The sequence below is a fragment of the Polypterus senegalus genome, chromosome 18, assembly GCF_016835505.1.
Source record: "Polypterus senegalus isolate Bchr_013 chromosome 18, ASM1683550v1, whole genome shotgun sequence".
NCBI classification, from domain to species: Eukaryota; Metazoa; Chordata; class Cladistia; order Polypteriformes; family Polypteridae; genus Polypterus; species Polypterus senegalus.
In genome coordinates, this window is record NC_053171.1 from 41,866,805 (window position 1) to 41,885,853 (window position 19,049).

Below are 19,049 nucleotides of genomic sequence, written 5' to 3' on the forward strand. Positions count from 1 at the left end.
TTTATTGCTTCTTTAACACACTACTTCTCCGCTGCGAAGCGCGGGTATTTTGCTAGTCTATACTAATAAAAGGCAAAGCCCTCACTGACTGACTGACTGACTCATCACTAATTCTCCAACTTCCCATGTAGGTAGAAGGCTGAAATTTGGCAGGCTCATTCCTAACAGCTTACTTACAACAGTTGGGCAGGTTTCATTTTGAAATTCTATGCGTAATGGTCATAACTGGAAGGTATTTTTCTCCATATACTGTAATGGAGTTGAGGTCGAAAGCCGTGGGGGGCGGAGTTTCGTGTGACATCATCATGCCTCCCACGTAATCACATGAACTGACTGTCAACGCAGTACGTAGAAAACCAGGAAGAGCTCCAAAAAGCGCTGAACAAAACATGCATTATACAATTGAGAAGGCAGCGAAACAATAAGAAGCGAGCGAGTGAATTATACAACCATATTCAGGAGTGCTGCTACTTCGGAAACAAAGCACGGTGTAAACCTAAAGTTTAAATTACGTTCATAGACACGCTGCCGCTGGCGTTTGTCATGCCCACGGGTAATGCGGGATACAAGTTTAATGAGAGGACACAGGATATAAACGAGAGTTTTGATCACTTTATAACTAAGTTAAAATTGCAGGTGAACGGCTGTGCTTATGCAAATTCCGAGAGACTGTGTTTGTGGGGGATTGACAGTTAAGGCGGGTGGGGAGTCACGTCATCATCTCCCCTCCCATTCACCTCATTTCACTCTGAGCTGAGCTCCGCAGCTAACGCAGTCTTCCGGAAGTGACTTTGTGACGCTGCTACCAAATACTCACAGAAAAATCCACAAGTTAATACACACGCTGTCTCTAGAGTTTCTCCACACTGAATCATCCAGGCACTACTTACAAAAGGTTACATTGACAATTGTGTTACGTTATTTTTAAAATGTTTCCTTTTCTTAGCACAAGCACAGCTGAGAGGCTTCAATGCATGTGCGCCATAACGCGTTAAAAAATAATGCATTTAATCACACTTTCAATTCCAAGCAAAGGGGAACTTCTGTCAATGCATGATTTCCTGGTACACCGATTACATTGATCAGCGCTTCCCGATTCATTTTACCCTCGTACCCCCTTGGTTTGAGAAGAAGTATGAAAAAATTCAAAGTCAAAACTTGTATATATAAAGTCATTCCCGAATATATAAAGTCAAAACTTGATTATATAAAGTCACCTTCGAAATAAATAAAGTCAAAACTTGAATATATAAAGTCAGCATCGGTATATATAAAGTCAAACTTGTTTCTGAAAATATAAAGTCAAAACTTGAATATATAAAGTAAGCACTGGAATATATAAAGTCAAAACTTCAATATATAAAGTCAGCGTCGGAATATACAACGTCAGCGCTGGAATATCCATCCATTTCCCAACCCGTTGAATCCGACCACAGGGTCACGGGGATCTGCTGGAGCCAATCCCAGCCAACACTGGGTGCAAGGCAGAAACCAATCCTGGGCAGGGCACATGCATCATTTTCAAAACATTAACCGAACAGTGTTTTTTTTAATTTATTTTTCTTAATACGTTTTTGTTAACTTACTTCAGTTCAGAGTCGTTTCAATCAATATATTTTGACTTTGACTTTATATATTCAGGAATGACTTTATATAATCGGGAATGACATTATATATACCGATGCTGACTTTATATATTCAAGTTCTGACTTTATATATTCGGGAATGACTTTATATATTCTGACGCCGACTTTATATATTCAGAAAATCAATGTATTTGCCTGTTTGGCACCCCATAGTATATGTGTGTGTGTATATACAGTGGTGTGAAAAACTATTTGCCCCCTTCCTGATTTCTTATTCTTTTGCATGTTTGTCACACAAAATGTTTCTGATCATCAAACACATTTAACCATTAGTCAAATATAACACAAGCAAACACAAAATGCAGTTTTTAAATGATGGCTTTTATTATTTAGGGAGAAAAAAAATCCAAACCTACATGGCCCTGTGTGAAAAGTAATTGCCCCCTGAACCTAATAACTGGTTGAGCCACCCTTAGCAGCAATAACTGCAATCAAGTGTTTGCGATAACTTGCAATGAGTCTTTTACAGCGCTCTGGAGGAATTTTGGCCCACTCATCTTTGCAGAATTGTTGTAATTCAGCTTTATTTGAGGGTTTTCTAGCATGAACCACCTTTTTAAGGTCATGCCATAGCATCTCAATTGGATTCAGGTCAGGACTTTGACTAGGCCACTCCAAAGTCTTCATTTTGTTTTTCTTCAGCCATTGAGAGGTGGATTTGCTGGTGTGTTTTGGGTCATTGTCCTGTTGCAGCACCCAAGATCGCTTCAGCTTGAGTTGAACAACAGATGGCCGGACATTCTCCTTCAGGATATTTTGGTAGACAGTAGAATTCATGGTTCCATCTATCACAGCAAGCCTTCCAGGTCCTGAAGGAGCAAAACAACCCCGGACCATCACACTACCACCACCATATTTTACTGTTGGTATGATGTTCTTTTTCTGAAATGCTGTGTTCCTTTTACGCCAGATGTAACGGACATTTGCCTTCCAAAAAGTTTAACTTTTGTCTCATCAGTCCACAAGGTATTTTCTCAAAAGTCTTGGCAATCATTGAGATGTTTCTTAGCAAAATTGAGACAAGCCCTAATGTTCATTTTGCTTAACAGTGGTTTGCGTCTTGGAAATCTGCCATGCAGGCCGTTTTTGCCCAGTCTCTTTCTTATGGTGGAGTCGTGAACACTGACCTTAATTGAGGCAAGTGAGGCCTGCAGTTCTTTAGACGTTGTCCTGGGGTCTTTTGTGACCTCTCGGATGAGTCGTCTCTGCGCTCTTGGGGTAATTTTGGTCGGCCGGCCACTCCTGGGAAGGTTCACCACTGTTCCATGTTTTTGCAATTTGTGGATAACGGCTCTCACTGTGGTTCGCTGGAGTCCCAAAGCTTTAGAAATGGCTTTATAACCTTTACCAGACTGATAGATCTCAATTACTTCTGTTCTCATTTGTTCCTGAATTTCTTTGGATCTTGGCATGATGTCTAGCTTTTGAGGTGCTTTTGGTCTACTTCTCTGTGTCAGGCAGCTCCTATTTAAGTGATTTCTTGATTGAAACATGTGTGGCAGTAATCAGGCCTGGGGGTGGCTACGGAAATTGAACTCAGGTGTGATACACCACAGTTTGGTTATTTTTTAACAAGGGGCAATTACTTTTTACACAGGGCCATGTAGGTTTGGATTTTTTCTCCCTAAATAATAAAACCATCATTTAAAAACTGCATTTTGTGTTTACTTGTGTTATATTTGACTAATGGTTAAATGTGTCTGATGATCAGAAACATTTTGTGTGACAAACATGCAAAAGAATAAGAAATCAGGAAGGGGGCAAATAGTTTTTCACACCACTGTATATATACTATAGATATATACAGATATATATACAGTGCCTCCAGAAAGTATTCACAACGCATCACTTTTTCCACATTCCAAAATGGATTAAATTCATTTTTTTCCTCAGAATTCTACACACAACACCCCATAATGACAATGTGAAAAAAGTTTACTTGAGGTTTTTGCAAATTTATTAAAAATAAAATAACTGAGAAAGCACATGTACATAAGTATTCACAGCCTTTGCCATGAAGCTCAAAATTAAGCTCAGGTGCATCCTGTTTCCCTGATCATCCTTGAGATGTTTCTGCAGCTTAATTGGAGTCCACCTGTGGTAAATTCAGTTGATTGGACATGATTTGGAAAGGCACACACTTGTCTATATAAGGTCCCACAGTTGACAGTTCATGTCAGAACACAAACCAAGCATGAAGTTAAAGGAATTGTCTGTAGACCTCCGAGACAGGATTGTCTTGAGGCACAAATCTGGGGAAGGTTACAGAAAAATTTCTGCTGCTTTGAAGGTCCCAATGAGCACAGTGGCCTCCATCGTCCAAAAGTGGAAGAAGTTCGAAACCACCAGGACTCTTCCTAGAGCTGGTCGGCCATCTAAACTGAGTGATCAGGGGAGAAGGGGAGTCAGGGAGGTGACCAAGAACCTGATGGTCACTCTGTCAGAGTTGCAGTGGTCCTCTGTGGAGAGAGGTGAACCTTCCAGAAGGACAACCATCTCTGCAGCAATTAACCAATCAGGCCTGTATGGTAGAGCTGCCAGACGGAAGCCACTCCTTAGTAAAAGGCACCTGGCAGCCCGCCTGGAGTTTGCCAAAAGGCACCTGAAGATACTCTCAGACCATGATAAAAAATAATTTTCTGGTCTGATGAGACAAAGAATGAACTCTTTGGTGTGAATGCCAGGAGTCACGCTTGGAGGAAACCGGCACCACTTATCACCAGGCCAATACCATCCCTATAGTGAAGCATGGTGGTGGCAGCATCATGCTGTGGGGATGTTCTTCAGCGGCAGGAACTGGAAGACTAGTCAGGATAAAGGGAAAGATGACTGCAGCAATGTACAGAGACATCCTGGATGAAATCCTGCTCGAGAGCGCTCTTGACCTCAGACTGGGGCGACGGTTCATCTTTCAGCAGGACAACAACCCTAAGCACACAGCCAAGATATCAAAGGAGTGGCTTCAGGACAACTCTGTGAATGTCCTTGAGTGGCCCAGCCAGAGCCCAGACTTGAATCCAATTGAACATCTCTGGAGAGATCTTAAAATGGCTGTGCACCGACGCCTCCCATCCAACGTGATGGAGCTTGAGAGATGCTGCAAAGAGGAATGGGTGAAACTGGCCAAGGATAGGTGTGCCAAGCTTGTGGCATCATATTCAAAAAGACTTGAGGCTGTAATTGCTGCCAAAGGTGCATCGACAAAGTATTGAGCAAAGGCTGTGAATACTTATGTACCTGTGATTTCTCAGTTTTTTATTTTTAATACATTTGCAAAATCCTCAAGTAAACTTTTTTCACGTTGTCATTATGGGGTGTTGTGTGTAGAATTCTGAGGAAAAAAATGAATTTAATCCATTTTGGAATAAGGCTGTAACATAACAAAATGTGGAAAAAGTGATGCTGTGAATACTTTCGGATGCACTGTGTATATATATATATATATATATATATATATATATATATATATACACACACACACACACACATACTAATACTCAGACTACTCGAGTGGCCTTTAGGACATAAAATAGTTAAGAAATTGGTTGTTCTCTGTCCAACTTTCATAAAATGCGTATACTGTATACACAAACACACACACACAAACAGCATATATTATATATAATATTTCTGAATACATATTGTACTCTATATTTTGTGGGCTAGGTATTTTATGTCTGTGTGTGTCTTTTGTCAGTATTGTTTTATTGTCAACTGTTCTGTGGAGGCATGAAAGTTACAATTGAATTTAACTTGGTACACATGACAGTAATCTTGATTTGACAGTTTCACTGTTAGAACCACTGTGCACTCAACAAAGTAGTAGTTGTTTAATAAAAATTACCCAAAAATTCCTTTATCTTACGTCACATAGTGGCTATATTGTAAATAGTATTTCATTTCTTGAGCAGTCTATAATAATCGTGCACAGGCCACAAGTTTCCAACAAGTGTCATATTGATTCTGAAGATTTTTTTGTTTGGAATTGCAACAGTATTCTAAAAAAACATTTAAACAAGTGACTCATGCTGGTTGGAATCTTTAAAAAGTAAACTAAGCAGAAAGTCATGCATTTGTCCTCTGTTTCAGATCTATTCTCCTAAGCCTCATCATTAAATGACAATGCATGATTACTATTCATTGGAGCTGCAATTATGTTAATTCCAGTATTGAAGATAATTAAGAAATAAGCTGTAAGATTGTAATCAATATATTTAAATAAAAACAGCCAGAAAAAAAGACTTCTTCAATAGTATTACAGGTCTGCTTGAAAACTAAACCATGCTAAAAATGACTATTCGGTAGATTAATATCAGTAAACTAATTGAAGTCATAAATGTATTGTGAAAATGAACACAACACTCCTTTAAATCAAATTTAATAAACACAGAAGCGCCACCAATATAGGTACATTTTCACAAATGTGTGGACTATGTTTTTAGAAAGATAGTTTGTGCATAAACTATGCTCTAGAGTTTATATGTGAGATACTGTAATACTTAAAAACACCAAAATAATAAGATCCCTAAAAAATTAAGCAAAACATTTCTACATAGTTGTTCAGAGCAACCAAATCATATTTTAGACACCGTTAACAAATGCAAATGCTGTACTGTCATTGAAAATAAGCAAATTGTAAAAATGGAATAACTAAATACTATGGTGATGGTGTAACTAGTAGCATGACTACTTCTAAAAGCAAACTAATCCAAGTGCATATTTAATGTTTCACTTTTATGTCATTACATGTGGTAAAATTGAAGATTTCATACATTGTGCAAAACCCTGAAAAAATTCATAAACACAAATATAAACAAGGCAAAACACATATAATCATGAATAGTACTTTCATCTAAAGGAACATTATCAAAATGCATGCTTCATAATTCCCCCATCATCACATTTGGTATATGAAAACATATTTTTTAATGATTTAATGTACAGACATATATAAAACTTTAAAAAATATATTGAATGCTACAGCAAGACACATGATTTTGGCTGTAGGCTCAAAACCTGTATTTCACATACCACTGAGTAAAGTAGCAGCGCCAAGGTTGATGGAGCTGACTCTGGTGCCATAATCCTGATGAACACTGTCAAATGTTTTTTTGCCACCAGCTTCTAATAAGAGAATCTTCTTCCCCTCTAGATTAGGATCAAGACCTATACATTGAAGTGAAAAGTACAACTGAATAAAAACAAAATTGTATTCAATAATAAACAAAGTGCAATTGCTTTTACGTTCCTAAAAAAAATTCTTACATTACAAAATTCAAGCCAGATCAAAAATGATCTTGTCTTCAACTCACATATAGGAATGTTGACACCTAAACAAATATAGAGTATTCTGTATTAATGGGAGTCATTAAAATATTTACACTTAAAAGCAATAATCTTCTGCCTTTTACAAAATGGGACTTGGATACATATGTGTTCTTACAGTTGATAGGACACTGCCTTTTGTTTCCCTTTCTACACCTTGATGAACCGTGTTGTCAGATTCATTTTCTCTACAAAATGTAAAATTATTTTGAACCACTCCTCAGTAAAGCTGTAAAATTTAGTTGACACAAATATATTACTAAAAATTAAAATAAATGGCAATTAACCTTATAGTTTGCTTAAGAATAAGTGTGCATGTGTGGGCTCTGGGATGGACTGGTACCCCTATCCACAAGTCTGAATTGGATTATTCGGGGACTGAAAATGTTATGTTGGCTTGACTGAGTATGGAATACAAGCAACAACCCATTCAAATGTTGTAACGTGAATCTGAGCTCCAATTACTCACACTCTTCCACGAAAGTGTAGGGTAACACATTAACAGTTTAAAGGAGTATTTATTTTTGCTTTCCATAAACTGTAGAAACGGTTTTTTTTTTCGGTCTGTACTGAGAAAACCCTGTACTGTATGAAATTCACATGTAAAAAATAAGATGATCTGTAAAAGTCATCTTTCGGAACGAATATGGCATCTTTAATAGTTTTTAATGTTTAAAGTTACCATTAACGCAGTGCGTCAAGACAGCGATTTTTTTTTCAAAGGGGCATCCTTGCAGGCGCAAGTCGGATGAAGTCATATTCACACAGATTTAAGAACTGCTCATGATCAGCAGGTCATGCAAGTCCACCTTCCAAGACGCTACACTGTTTACCTTTAGTTTTGCGCAATCGCATCTCTAATACAAAAGCTGCTTTTCGCTGAAACAGAGTAACGCAAAAGCCATTACGCCTTCGTTTCTATGCCCCAAATGCGAAACTCTACAATACAGACCTTGTTCAGAAATGTAAAACATGCCAGCAAAATAATCTGTAATTTAAGAATTCATGAGACTGCTTCGGGGATTACTGGAACACACACAGAAGGATCGTGTCTTCTATGCGTTTACCACTACTAAATGCTCACCTAAGGAACATGCCATGGCAGTGCCTACCATGCCCCCTCCTGAAATTATCACGTCGTATACTTCGTCCTCCACATGGCCTTCAACACTAGGGCTAGCTAAACAGACTAGCCTCCGCTTTACCGCCCACGATAGAGACAGCATGTTGGGCCTGCCCCATAGGCCTCGGACTGCTAGAAGACCACTGGGTATAAAAGACATGTCTATTGCACGACTGTAAATCACCATAAAACCTACGAATCCTCCTGAAAAACAAAACACACTCCTTCTCGTGCCTCTTCAAACCACGCCCCTCAACTCCAACAAGCGCCCACAAGGAAACATTTCCGGGTGAGAATCATCCAATGGCAAGATCCTGACGTCATGAAAGTCGATTCAGTCCGGCGGGGCAAAGTGCAGTCGACTAGAGCAGTCATGGTGAGCAGGTATGCAAAGCGTTAAAGTAAAAACAAATGTGTAAATAATGTAAAAATGTAAAGAACAGTTCAAGCTGTACGTTGCGATACTATAATCAGAAGTATGCCATTTGATATTATCAACTAAAACTTGCCTAAGGTGAGCAAACACTTAAAATCCATCTCAATATAAGTAAAAGGAAGTGGCTGAGAATAAGACTCCCAATACTGACATTACAATTGGGTGTGCAATTGTACAGTTAGCCAAATTACACCTTACGGTATATTGTAATATAACATTTTATATTGCACAAGGTAAGATGTTAATAAATTTGTTCATATTGTTGGGAAGATATGTGTGAAAGCCATCTCATTTCACTACAATCACTAGTACAACCTTTACCTAGGGGCAAACACCAGTGCTTGTCGTCATAGGTCTCCTAAGCACTGTTCCAAATGTATTATTGCTTTTTCAACCAGTTATCCAAGGAGTGCCAATATAAGTATTTCTCAGAGGTTATCGAGTGGGTACCTTTATTTCAATTGGTTTGATAAAACCCTGCCACCTGAATTTCCGTGCCTAAGCAGCCAAATTCATATACTTGAGCATATTCCTTTCATATGCTTTCCATAATGTATCTTCAAAAGGGATTGTTATCCCTTTTGTTAAGATCTGTGACCCCTCAAGGTGGTTCTCTCAAGTGCCTAGTAACTTGTTCCTAATACATGTATTTGGTGTGTAGGACTAGAGTTTATCATAGAAACATAAAAGGTGAAACCAGAAAATAAACTATATGATCTGCCTCTGAATACAATGCCATATCAGAACTCAGTGTTGTTACCGCAGTTATATCCAAAACATACAGCTGTTTATCAATGTCTACATCTAACTTCCAATCATGCACATCAGACCACTTATTACTGCTAACTTTGTGTAAGTTTTGCCACTTTGCATCTGCTCTTTTCATACAAATGTAGTCATTTTATTTTTATTGTAATCAAGAAGCACAATCACATCGATATATTTGTTTTTAAACACCTGACCAAGGCCCTTAAAAACTTGTTAGGTGTGGCATCCCTGGATCAAACTAACCTTGCATCCTATCAAGATGTGTTTCAATGTGCCAATACTATTGCACAACGTAGAGCTTTCATCTGAACCTACCCCCACTGCCTGAGATTCTGAGGAGTCAGAAGGACATCTTCATATGTAACTTTCAAGATGAATTTAAGGCAGTTTGTCTGTATAGTCCATAAATCCAATCAAATTACAGTAGATGCCATTTCTCAATATAAAATCATAAGTAAAATACATTTAGGATGAGCTCCAACTTGTATGTCACATTAAGGCATGCTAAGCTTTACTCAAAATGTACCTTGACTTCCCTGCTAATTCAGAAGTTAAGCCCATCTTATCTATTTGAGAGCATGAAGTATTTAGTCATGCTTGGGGCGGGTTACCTATAATGAGACTGACAAATGGAGGATGAGACATCGTCTAAGCAAAATAAAAAGACTATTAATTAACTGGTAAAAATAAACACAAGACTAGGGCAAAAAAAATAGTTAAAAATGCAGACCAAAACACAACCAACACGGCCAAAACTGAAACAAGTTAAATGGAAATACAATTACTGTATCAGGCAAAAAATAAAGCAAAAGTCCAAAAACTCAGGAATTCAAATTCCTTCAACAGATATTGAAATGTTGGATATAAAACCATTCCGTTGGAAACTGCTTACAAGCACAGCTGGAGAAATAAAATGAGTTTAGGGGACTACTGGGCAGTTACAATTACCATACAACTGAAAATGGCTGGTGTGGTCAAAGGTAGTTTATGTAGGTGAAGTGTGACCAGTGACAAAATCCATAAAGCACATTTTACAGGCAGAGTTACAAGTGTGAGAGTGGGCATGTCCAAGAACGAAAGAGATGTTTGGAAGTAAACAGAACAATCCACCCAATATAGCTTTTAATTTCTTTTTTCAGTTAGCATTAAAGAATATGAGATCTGTAACCCTTCAAGATGGTTCTCTCAAGTGCCTTGTTCCTAATACATGTATTTGGTGGGTAGGACTATCAATCAATCAATCAATCAACATTTATTTATATAGCACATTTTCATACAAAAAAATGTAGCTCAAAGTGCTTTACAAAATGAAGAATAGAAAAATAGAAGACACAATAAAAAATAAACATAGGTCAACATTAATTAACATAGAATAAGTAAGGTCTGATGGCCAGGGTGGACAGAAAAAACAAAAAAAAACTCCAAAGGCTGGAGAAAAAAATAAAATCTGTAGGGGTTCCAGACCAAGAGACTGCCCAGTCCCCTCTGGGCAATCTACCTAACATTAGTCAAACAGTCCTCTTTGTATTTAGGGTTTTCATGGAAGGACCTGATGATGATGGTCACGTAGACTTCTGGCTTTCAGTCCATCAATGTTGGTGCATCATGATGCTTTGAGTAGGTGGTGATGGCGCAGGCCACCTCCGCAAAGAAACCGGAAAAAGAAACAGAAGAGAGAGTAGGGGTCAGTACGGATTTTGGAGCCACTGTGAATAGTTATTATGATGAATTGAACATACAGAGTATCAGTATTAAGTTAAAGTGAAGTTATAAAAAGGCCATGTCAAAGTAATGTGTTTTTAGCAGTTTTTTAAAGTGCTCCACTGTATTTGCCTGGCGAATTCCTATTGGCAGGCTATTCCAGATTTTAGGTGCATAACAGCAGAAGGCCGCCTCACCACTTCTTTTAAGTTTAGCTTTTGGAATTATAAGGAGACACTCATTTGAAGATCTAAGGTTACTAGACTAGAGTTTATCATAGAAAAATAAAAGGTGAAACCAGAACCACCCCACATGGAATGTGAGCCTTTGGTAGGGCAGCCTCGCCAACATTCGGCTAGTTAAGACCGTCAAATCAAAGTGGGAGAAAACCCATATAAATACGGGAGAGCTGTGCAAACTCCAAACAGATACTGATTTTGCTGGAAGTGGAAACCCAGAACTCTCAACATGTGAGGTAGCAGCTGTAGTATCGTGCCATACAAATTTTACAAATACAGTACATCTTAATTATTTTTGGGTAAGAGGTCAGGCCTGGCAGCAAAGACTTTCAGCTGTAAGGTTGCTATGTCACCCTAAAGAAGTCACTTGACCTGCCAAAGCTTTTGCTTTAGAAAAACAAAAACAGCTAAGTTATAAAGAGAACATAAAGCATCTTAGCATGGTCTTCCCTACATATTTTTTTATAAAATACATTTTAGCTTTTATTTACATATCTGTATACATTGTGCTGTTCACTACAGATAGACACATATATTTTTTATAGAATAAATATATCAGGATCATCAACAGCTTACACTTGTTTAGATAATTTTTCCACATTTGAATTTCTTGAAAATTCATGCTATTTGGCACTTTAATTGTTTTCATTGCCATGTTGATGACAATACTCTATATTCATGTTGGGTTTTGCTTACATGGAGACTTTTCCATTGTAATATAATGGCTGCACACATGTCAACTGATGATACATCAGAATCCATTTTATATGAGAGGGGCAACAAGAATTAACCATCTGCGGTTTATGTAAAAATAAAGATAAGGTTCTGTCAATCGTACAGAATCAAAACAAAATGTTTTATTTAGAACTTCTGGTATTTAATCTTTGCTTCTTTAACTACAATTTCTTAATTTATAAAATATAAGAAAGATTACTCAGTCAATTGATTCTGAACAGTACAATTTCATTGTTTCAATCCTTACCTCTGCCACTGGTGAAATTAAAGTAAAACCACCAGTGACATACACATTTTTCATTGAAAGACATTCCTTTTATGCACAAAATGAAAAGCAGTAAAGTAAAACAACATCCATTCAGTCCAATATGAATATTATTAATAAGTTAACTTTCATGTAGCTGATATAAATATTATTAGATTCTTCCCATTGGCTAGATTTTTAGTCCTGATGCATTATTTTGTTGTTACAGCTTGGTTATACTGTAAATAACAAATATGGTTTCAAGATTACAGGCATGGCATCTTTCTATTTTTTCAAATGTCTTACATCCTTATTATCAGCTGTAGACCACAGATGGTTGTGAAATTCTTTTTGGGATGTTTCTAAGTCCACTTATGTCACCATTGTAATAAGTGGTCTGGCATTTGTATGCTGCAAGAAGCACTCATTTTTTTTACAAACAACAAATTAGAAAATATTCATTATATGGCATCCTAAGAAGAAAGGGTTCAAACATTGAATATTCCCAAGTTGTACTATATACCATTTACTGCCAAAATGTTTAAAAAACCTTTGTATTTTCATCCATCCATTTTCTAGCCTTCTTATACAATACACGGTCACAGCAGCCAAACCCTTGCCTAAGCCAGGACTGAGTGCCAGTGCATCCCCAGACACTTAATCAAGTTTGTGGTCACAGGTCACTCAAGCTATCCAAGAGGTGTTAGATCAGCACCAGTCCACTTCAAGGTCCACTCCTGGATACACCCAACTGTCATTCACACAAAGCCAATTTAGAGCTACCAATGAACCTTCCCTGCACATCATTCGGATGTGGGGGGAAAATGGAATAGGTTAATAAACTTTGTGCAAGAATGGGAAGAATATTCAAACTCTCTAAGCACAGTAGCCAAAACAGAATATGAAATTAGGAAATGTAAGCTGTTAAGCAGTATTACTAACCACTATGCCAGAGTCCCATCTACCATAGTACCTGATACATTTAATTCTCAAACCAATATTCTTTGCATACAAATCGAACATAACATGTAAACCTTTCTTACACACAGGCAAAATAATATGGTTCACTGACAAATTAACTTGACTCAAAGCAATTTAATTCATACCAACACTAAAATGATGCTACTGGCTAAACTACAGTGTAGAAACACAAACGAATAAAGCGGATACAAAAAGCAGTACACGCAACACAATATAGTTCATACATTCATTAAACTTGCATAATCCATTTTCACAGCCCACTCCAGCACAAGGCAGCAGCAGATCCTTGATGGCGTGCCTGTCCAGCTCATGCTTATCACCCACACCCTCTCAAATGAAGCCAGTTTCTTTGTTGAGTAAAACCAAGAACAAGTGCACTCAGATTAGTATGAAAACCGTTCACATTTATTTTACATATATGGAAAATAATTCTGTGCATACAGCAAATTAATGCAATAAATAAGCATTGGCGTGTGCATTCATAATGAAATCTAAAATGCATATATGGCGTATTTGGCATTTCATAATTAAACCTGGATTGTGAAGCGATATGGAACTTCGGTAACAAAAAATAAGTTTCAAAGAGTAGGAATTTAAATCCAGAATGAGTTTGAACCCAAAGTTAACGGAGCTTGCAAAAGTGATAATCTCAGTGTAAGAAAGTCTAATGCGTGAAAGGTAGAAGATGAATAGATAAATGTGAAAAAAGGTATACGAGAAACCACAATGTCGGAACAAATAATTGGTAATTACTTTTCAGCTATGCACCTCTACTTGACGTCAGACACCGCGTGTTCAGGAGTGTCGCGCTTCCGCACCACATACTGAGCAGCAGCATAAGCCAATCGAAAGATACGGTGGGCGGTGCAATGGTAGCTGGTATTGCTTCTACTTGTCGGGTAGAAATAAAATTAGCACACATACGACAAATCGCAAAAAAAAGTATTTATTTCAGTCCTGTTCTTTAATTACAGTAACGCTTCGTTTTAATATGCCAGTCCTAAAAGTTGCAACGGGTTCCATAATTTCTGAAGGCGCAGCCGAAAGCCATAAGGATGCGAGGAGAGCAGCAGCGGCGTCTGGTGTGGAGTTTGACTTCTCCCGCTCCCAGGTTTCTTCTATGTATTTGTTTTGTATATGTGTGTTTAGAATATGTATGTGGTCATTAGAATCCTAGCGCATTAATGCTAACGTGGAAAAGAAGCTAAAATATACGTGTATAAAACTCTTTTGACTTGACTTTCCATAAAGCTTGCTTCATGTTGCCGTGGCAACTGTGTCGCACAAAGCGTGGGGCGGAGTCAACCGCTGTAGCACTCCGAATCGATCATTCAAAAGCCTTTACAAACATCGATTGCTATGTTGGTTATTACGAGTAAAGAGTAAATACTGGAATGTACAAAAGTATCTTTTAAATTATGTACATGGCCGTCATAAGATCGATTTACAGTCTTGTATGCCAAGTCAAAGTATTGTCGTCCAAATACTGAATTGAATCGCCTAGCACCACATTTTTGGGTTAGTTGCTGCCTTGGGTAGGGGAGTGTGTAGCACCCTTCAACCTTAATTTATAATCTACAGATTCAGTAAATTGGTGGCTGGGCATTATCACATTATAACACTCAGGCATGATCAGTAAATTTTAAGGCTTGATCAAGTTGATTTGATATTTTTCACTGCAGTGAAAAGTACATGATCTGTGTAGTAGGTTGTACTATCACTTTATTAGTCCAGTTTCCATGGCTAAAAAACCTGCACAGTCCTCAGCCTTGTTGTGTTTGTTTCCTCAGTGTGCTCTGGTTTCCATGCTACATCAAAAAAGATGCTAACAAGTGACTCTAAATTTGTCCAATATGAGTGTGAACGTGAATGGGCCCTGTGATTAATTGGCACCCTGGTCAAGGGAAGCCCCCAGCATATCCCCAGTGCAGCTGAGATCGGCTGCAGCCCTCAGCAACCTAGATTTGCTTTAAGCAAGTTTGAGAATGTTACATTATTAGGCCATTTGAATATAATGAAAAACACTTAGATGAGAAGCTTAGATAATGGTTTCAATATGAGTGTGCATCTGTAACTGGATTCTGTTCACACTCCTGCCACAAACTGCTCAATGGAAACAAACTCTGATCCTGCCCACTATGTGGTGAGTGCCAAGCAACTATCTTAGCCACTCAAACCAAAGGAGGATTCCTTTGTCTTAGGTGACTAATCCGACTCTTGACCACAAAGCTGTCTTTCCCATAATAGGCGTGTGGATTTAATGTGCCCTGTAATGAACTGCCACCCCGTTTAGAGTTCAAGTTTATTGCCATCCACATACTGATGTGTGTATTGTGATATGTATTTTCAGAACAGTGTGAATTTGTACTTGCATATCTCCTAAAGAGTTGGTTCCTGCCTTGCACCCACAGCCTTTGGGATAGATTCTCAACACCTGCAACAGTACAATTAAACTAAGCTAGTTTGAATTTATAGCCAGTTATATTTATAGAAATTAATTTCTATGTTTTAATATGAACACCACACCAGCAGAATGAAATTTTTTGCCTGAGTCACATACACTCAGGCAGTGGGGAGGTTCCAAATTAGGAAGGCTTTATATCTACTGTATTTCCTTTATCTTGGGATTTTTATTTCAAGCATAATACATTTTAATAAAAATATTTAACATTCTGAACAGTATGAACTAACAAACTTTATCACTGGTATAGAGTATTTCTCACACTGTATTTTTCAGTTCAGTCAGCAGGCCACTAATGTGTATTTCAGATCAAAGAGAACACTGTAATCAAAATTTACAAAATAGAATTAAATATAACAGGAGTGATTAATAGACTTGGGTAAGTAATGGAAGGGGATGGATAGAAATTCAGAAAGCAAGATAAAGAAACAAAATTATCCTTTTAGAGACTATAGAAAGATCCTAGCTGGATGTTTCAGTGTGAAATAGCAAAGAATTCTACTCCAGAACAATGGTATCTACAAGCTTAAGGTTTTATCTCAAAGTGTTTTGATATAGTGGTTCATATGACAAGTGCTATGTAAAAAATAGATTTTAATTAAATTCTTAAAGCAAAGTTAATTGAAATAAAGAGTTGGCATGCTGTTTAGCGCTACTGCTCCATAATTCTAGGAACACCAGACACTAACGTTGTGGTGACTCCTATAGATAACAGATAGTATGGTTTCAGCCACATTTTAAGGATGTCAATGTTAGGTGGACTGATAACTAAATTGGTCCACTGGGTTTGCATGCAAGTTTGCTTTTTGCTGTCATGTAGTCAGGTTTTTGCCAGTTTTGTGCCCAAAGCTGCCTGAACATTTTCTAGGTCCCTGTGGACAGCACATTTAAACAACAGTTGGTTAAAACACAGTGAAGAATGTTTTCGGTAAATTTTTGTTTTCAATCTTATTTCTTAGGGGTTTTGCCCCTTAGAATCATCAGAATCAGAGGATGAGGCAATGCCCCAAAGACCTCGGCACAGACTCTATGAATTCCTTCACCAGGATGATGGCAACATCCTTCTTGATGATTTCCATCAAAGAATGCAAGCCATGAGTGAGGCCAGCAAAGAAGGTCTCCTTCAGATAGAACAGAACTTGGAGCAGAGGATGTTTAATGACTCTGTGCTCTCGGAAGGTGCAGCAGGAAATGGAAGGAGTGCACTTTCAAAAAGAAATGCACTGGACCTCTCTTCCTCACAAATTTGTACTAATGGAAACACAAAGAAGCCACCAGAGTCTAGGTAAAGTATAAGAAGCACTGCATATACTGTACAATAATAGGTACTGTATAAAAACATCAGTGTGTGAGGGATGAACTGGTATCCCAGTCCTGGTAGAATACGTTTTGATTCCTGTGTTTCTTTAAGCATATTCAGGAAATGAATTAATGGATGAACAGAATGGCAGCTAGAAACAGTGCAGAGAATATACATAATATTACAAACGGAGAATTGTTGCAGTTAATATTTTGAGCAAAGAATACATCTTACAATAAATAACAAAAAATTTTGAATGTCCTCTTAGAAAAAAAGAAAACATGTTGTGTGGCAGAATGAGAGCAGCAACAAGCTATGGAATTAAATAAAGGGTTTAATTTCCAACAAGAATCAACTTCTTATTAAGAAACTGGTTGGACTGAAACTGGTTGAAGTTTGAGAGATCAACTTAGCTAGTCATCTTTTGGCTTGCTTAACAGCTTATTTTGATTGGCTAATATTTAAGAATAAAAGAAGCAATTCAGAGGACTGAATCTCAAAAAAAGACAATTAAAATGAAGGGAAAAGAGGTAAATCAATAGCAGAAATTTGTCACTGATTAAAAAGTGTCAGGAAGGAAACCTTGTAGCTACTGTGGCCCTCCGTGATCAGAGCTGGGCTCCTCTGTTCTATAATAAAATAAAACAGTTACACTCAGAAGCAGTAAATCTATATAGGGTGGTCCAGATCTAATTATGCAACTTTTAATGCAATGCAGGAAAACAATACAAGACAAAAGAATTGTTTGAAATATCTTGTAATAAACAAAAATGGACTTACATTGAATGAATTCACTGATTTTCCATGTAATGTCCCACTTATCCTCCATTTAGTTGGATACAGGCTCAGTGTAATAAACTTAATAAGTTATAGCGTAATGAAAATTGTATAATTAGATCTGGACCACCCTGTATTTTCAAGAAAACTGGCACCCAGAACATGTGACATGCAAGTAACAAATGATTTCAAAACAAGTGCAGGAAAATCTGCTGATGTTAAATGAGATCTGTGAATCTAAAAGCAATGTGCATCGGGAAATGGCAAAAATGTTCACATTTGCTCTGCAGCTGACAGGCCAAAAGATTACAGATGGACAGGAATGTTTTCTGATGTCACATAGTCTTTCTCAGGAAATTGCGGCACTGTAAACTGTCACCATGCAGTGCAGTCACAAATCTCATAAAATGGATGATAGATTCCCCTTAAAATATTATCCTGTAATCAGATTGACTAATAAAGGAGAGGAGAGCAGTTATCAAAGGCAGTGGTATTCAACACTGTAGCTACTGTTGTGCTGATGTGCTACTCGAGGTTGTTGCACCATTATATAAAAACCTAGTTGTCTAAATGTAGTAAAGAAGACCCCATAGCAAGTCAGGTTGCTTCAGCATTATACAAGTCCAGTTGCAGACTGTGATGGCAAATTGTCAATAGCAGGTGTCACAGTGGATGCCATGAATGAAATAATCACTTTTGCCTCTTCCTGGAAAACAAATAAAGGGAATACTGAGTGATCCACTGAGATTGTATATTTGGTTGATGCCTTTATTCAAGGAACTTTTAGGTTTAGCACGCCGCAACTGTATACGTGCAGTTGTGTTTTTTTTTTTTTCTTCAGCACAAGGACATTAAGCGATCTGCTTAAGGCCATACAGTGAGTCAAAGATGGGAACTTAAATGACAGTCAGATGCTGCTGTACCATACTGCCTACCTATATGCCACTTTTCTGTACTTATATACACTGTGACCAAGTTTCAGAAATCCACAGGTCTTACTAGATCATTCCCAATGTTCAAGAAAGCCTTTCAGCAGACACTATTGCTTTCATCATATAATTGTTACATCCATATGGCTGCCAACTTGGCCTTGCAAAAGCCAATAATCCATGCTCTGTTAGACTTACTCAGCTGTTTGCTTGTATGACAAACACACGGTTGTGAAATTCTTATTTTGCTATAGCAGCTCTACAAGCATCCCGAGGTCACCGTGGTCCCACCCTGTCCAGTCATTACCTTTTTATAGTTTGAATGCTGTCCTCTAGTGGGGCTCATGAGTGCAACAGACATACTAATCTAATTACATGTATTTC

At 37.8% G+C, this 19,049-nt stretch overlaps 2 protein-coding genes across 6 annotated transcripts in view; one reads left to right on the forward strand and one right to left on the reverse strand.

Moving 5' to 3' along the window:
- coq6 (coenzyme Q6 monooxygenase) overlaps positions 1–8,370 on the reverse strand; it is a 79,337-nt gene extending 70,967 nt beyond the window's left edge. The window contains exons 1-2 of the mRNA XM_039741766.1: positions 8,056–8,370; positions 6,678–6,812 (exon numbers count right to left, since the gene is read on the reverse strand). Coding sequence (XP_039597700.1) covers positions 6,678–6,812; positions 8,056–8,281 — 361 coding nt within the window. The 5' untranslated portion in view covers positions 8,282–8,370. The remainder of the gene's footprint in view (positions 1–6,677; positions 6,813–8,055) is intronic.
- A 31-nt stretch (positions 8,371–8,401) lies between these two features.
- Positions 8,402–19,049, forward strand: part of fam161b (FAM161 centrosomal protein B) — a 35,263-nt gene continuing 24,615 nt past the window's right edge. Inside the window, exons 1-2 of one of the 5 annotated variants that reach the window (XM_039741755.1) lie at positions 8,440–8,478; positions 16,619–16,944. In XM_039741755.1, the coding sequence (XP_039597689.1) occupies positions 16,661–16,944 (284 nt within the window). In that variant the 5' untranslated portion in view covers positions 8,440–8,478; positions 16,619–16,660. Of the gene's footprint in view, positions 8,479–8,593; positions 8,609–14,045; positions 14,310–16,618; positions 16,945–19,049 lie in introns of those variants that run through there. The other 4 variants (XM_039741756.1, XM_039741760.1, XM_039741757.1 and 1 more) reach the window with 4 other exon arrangements.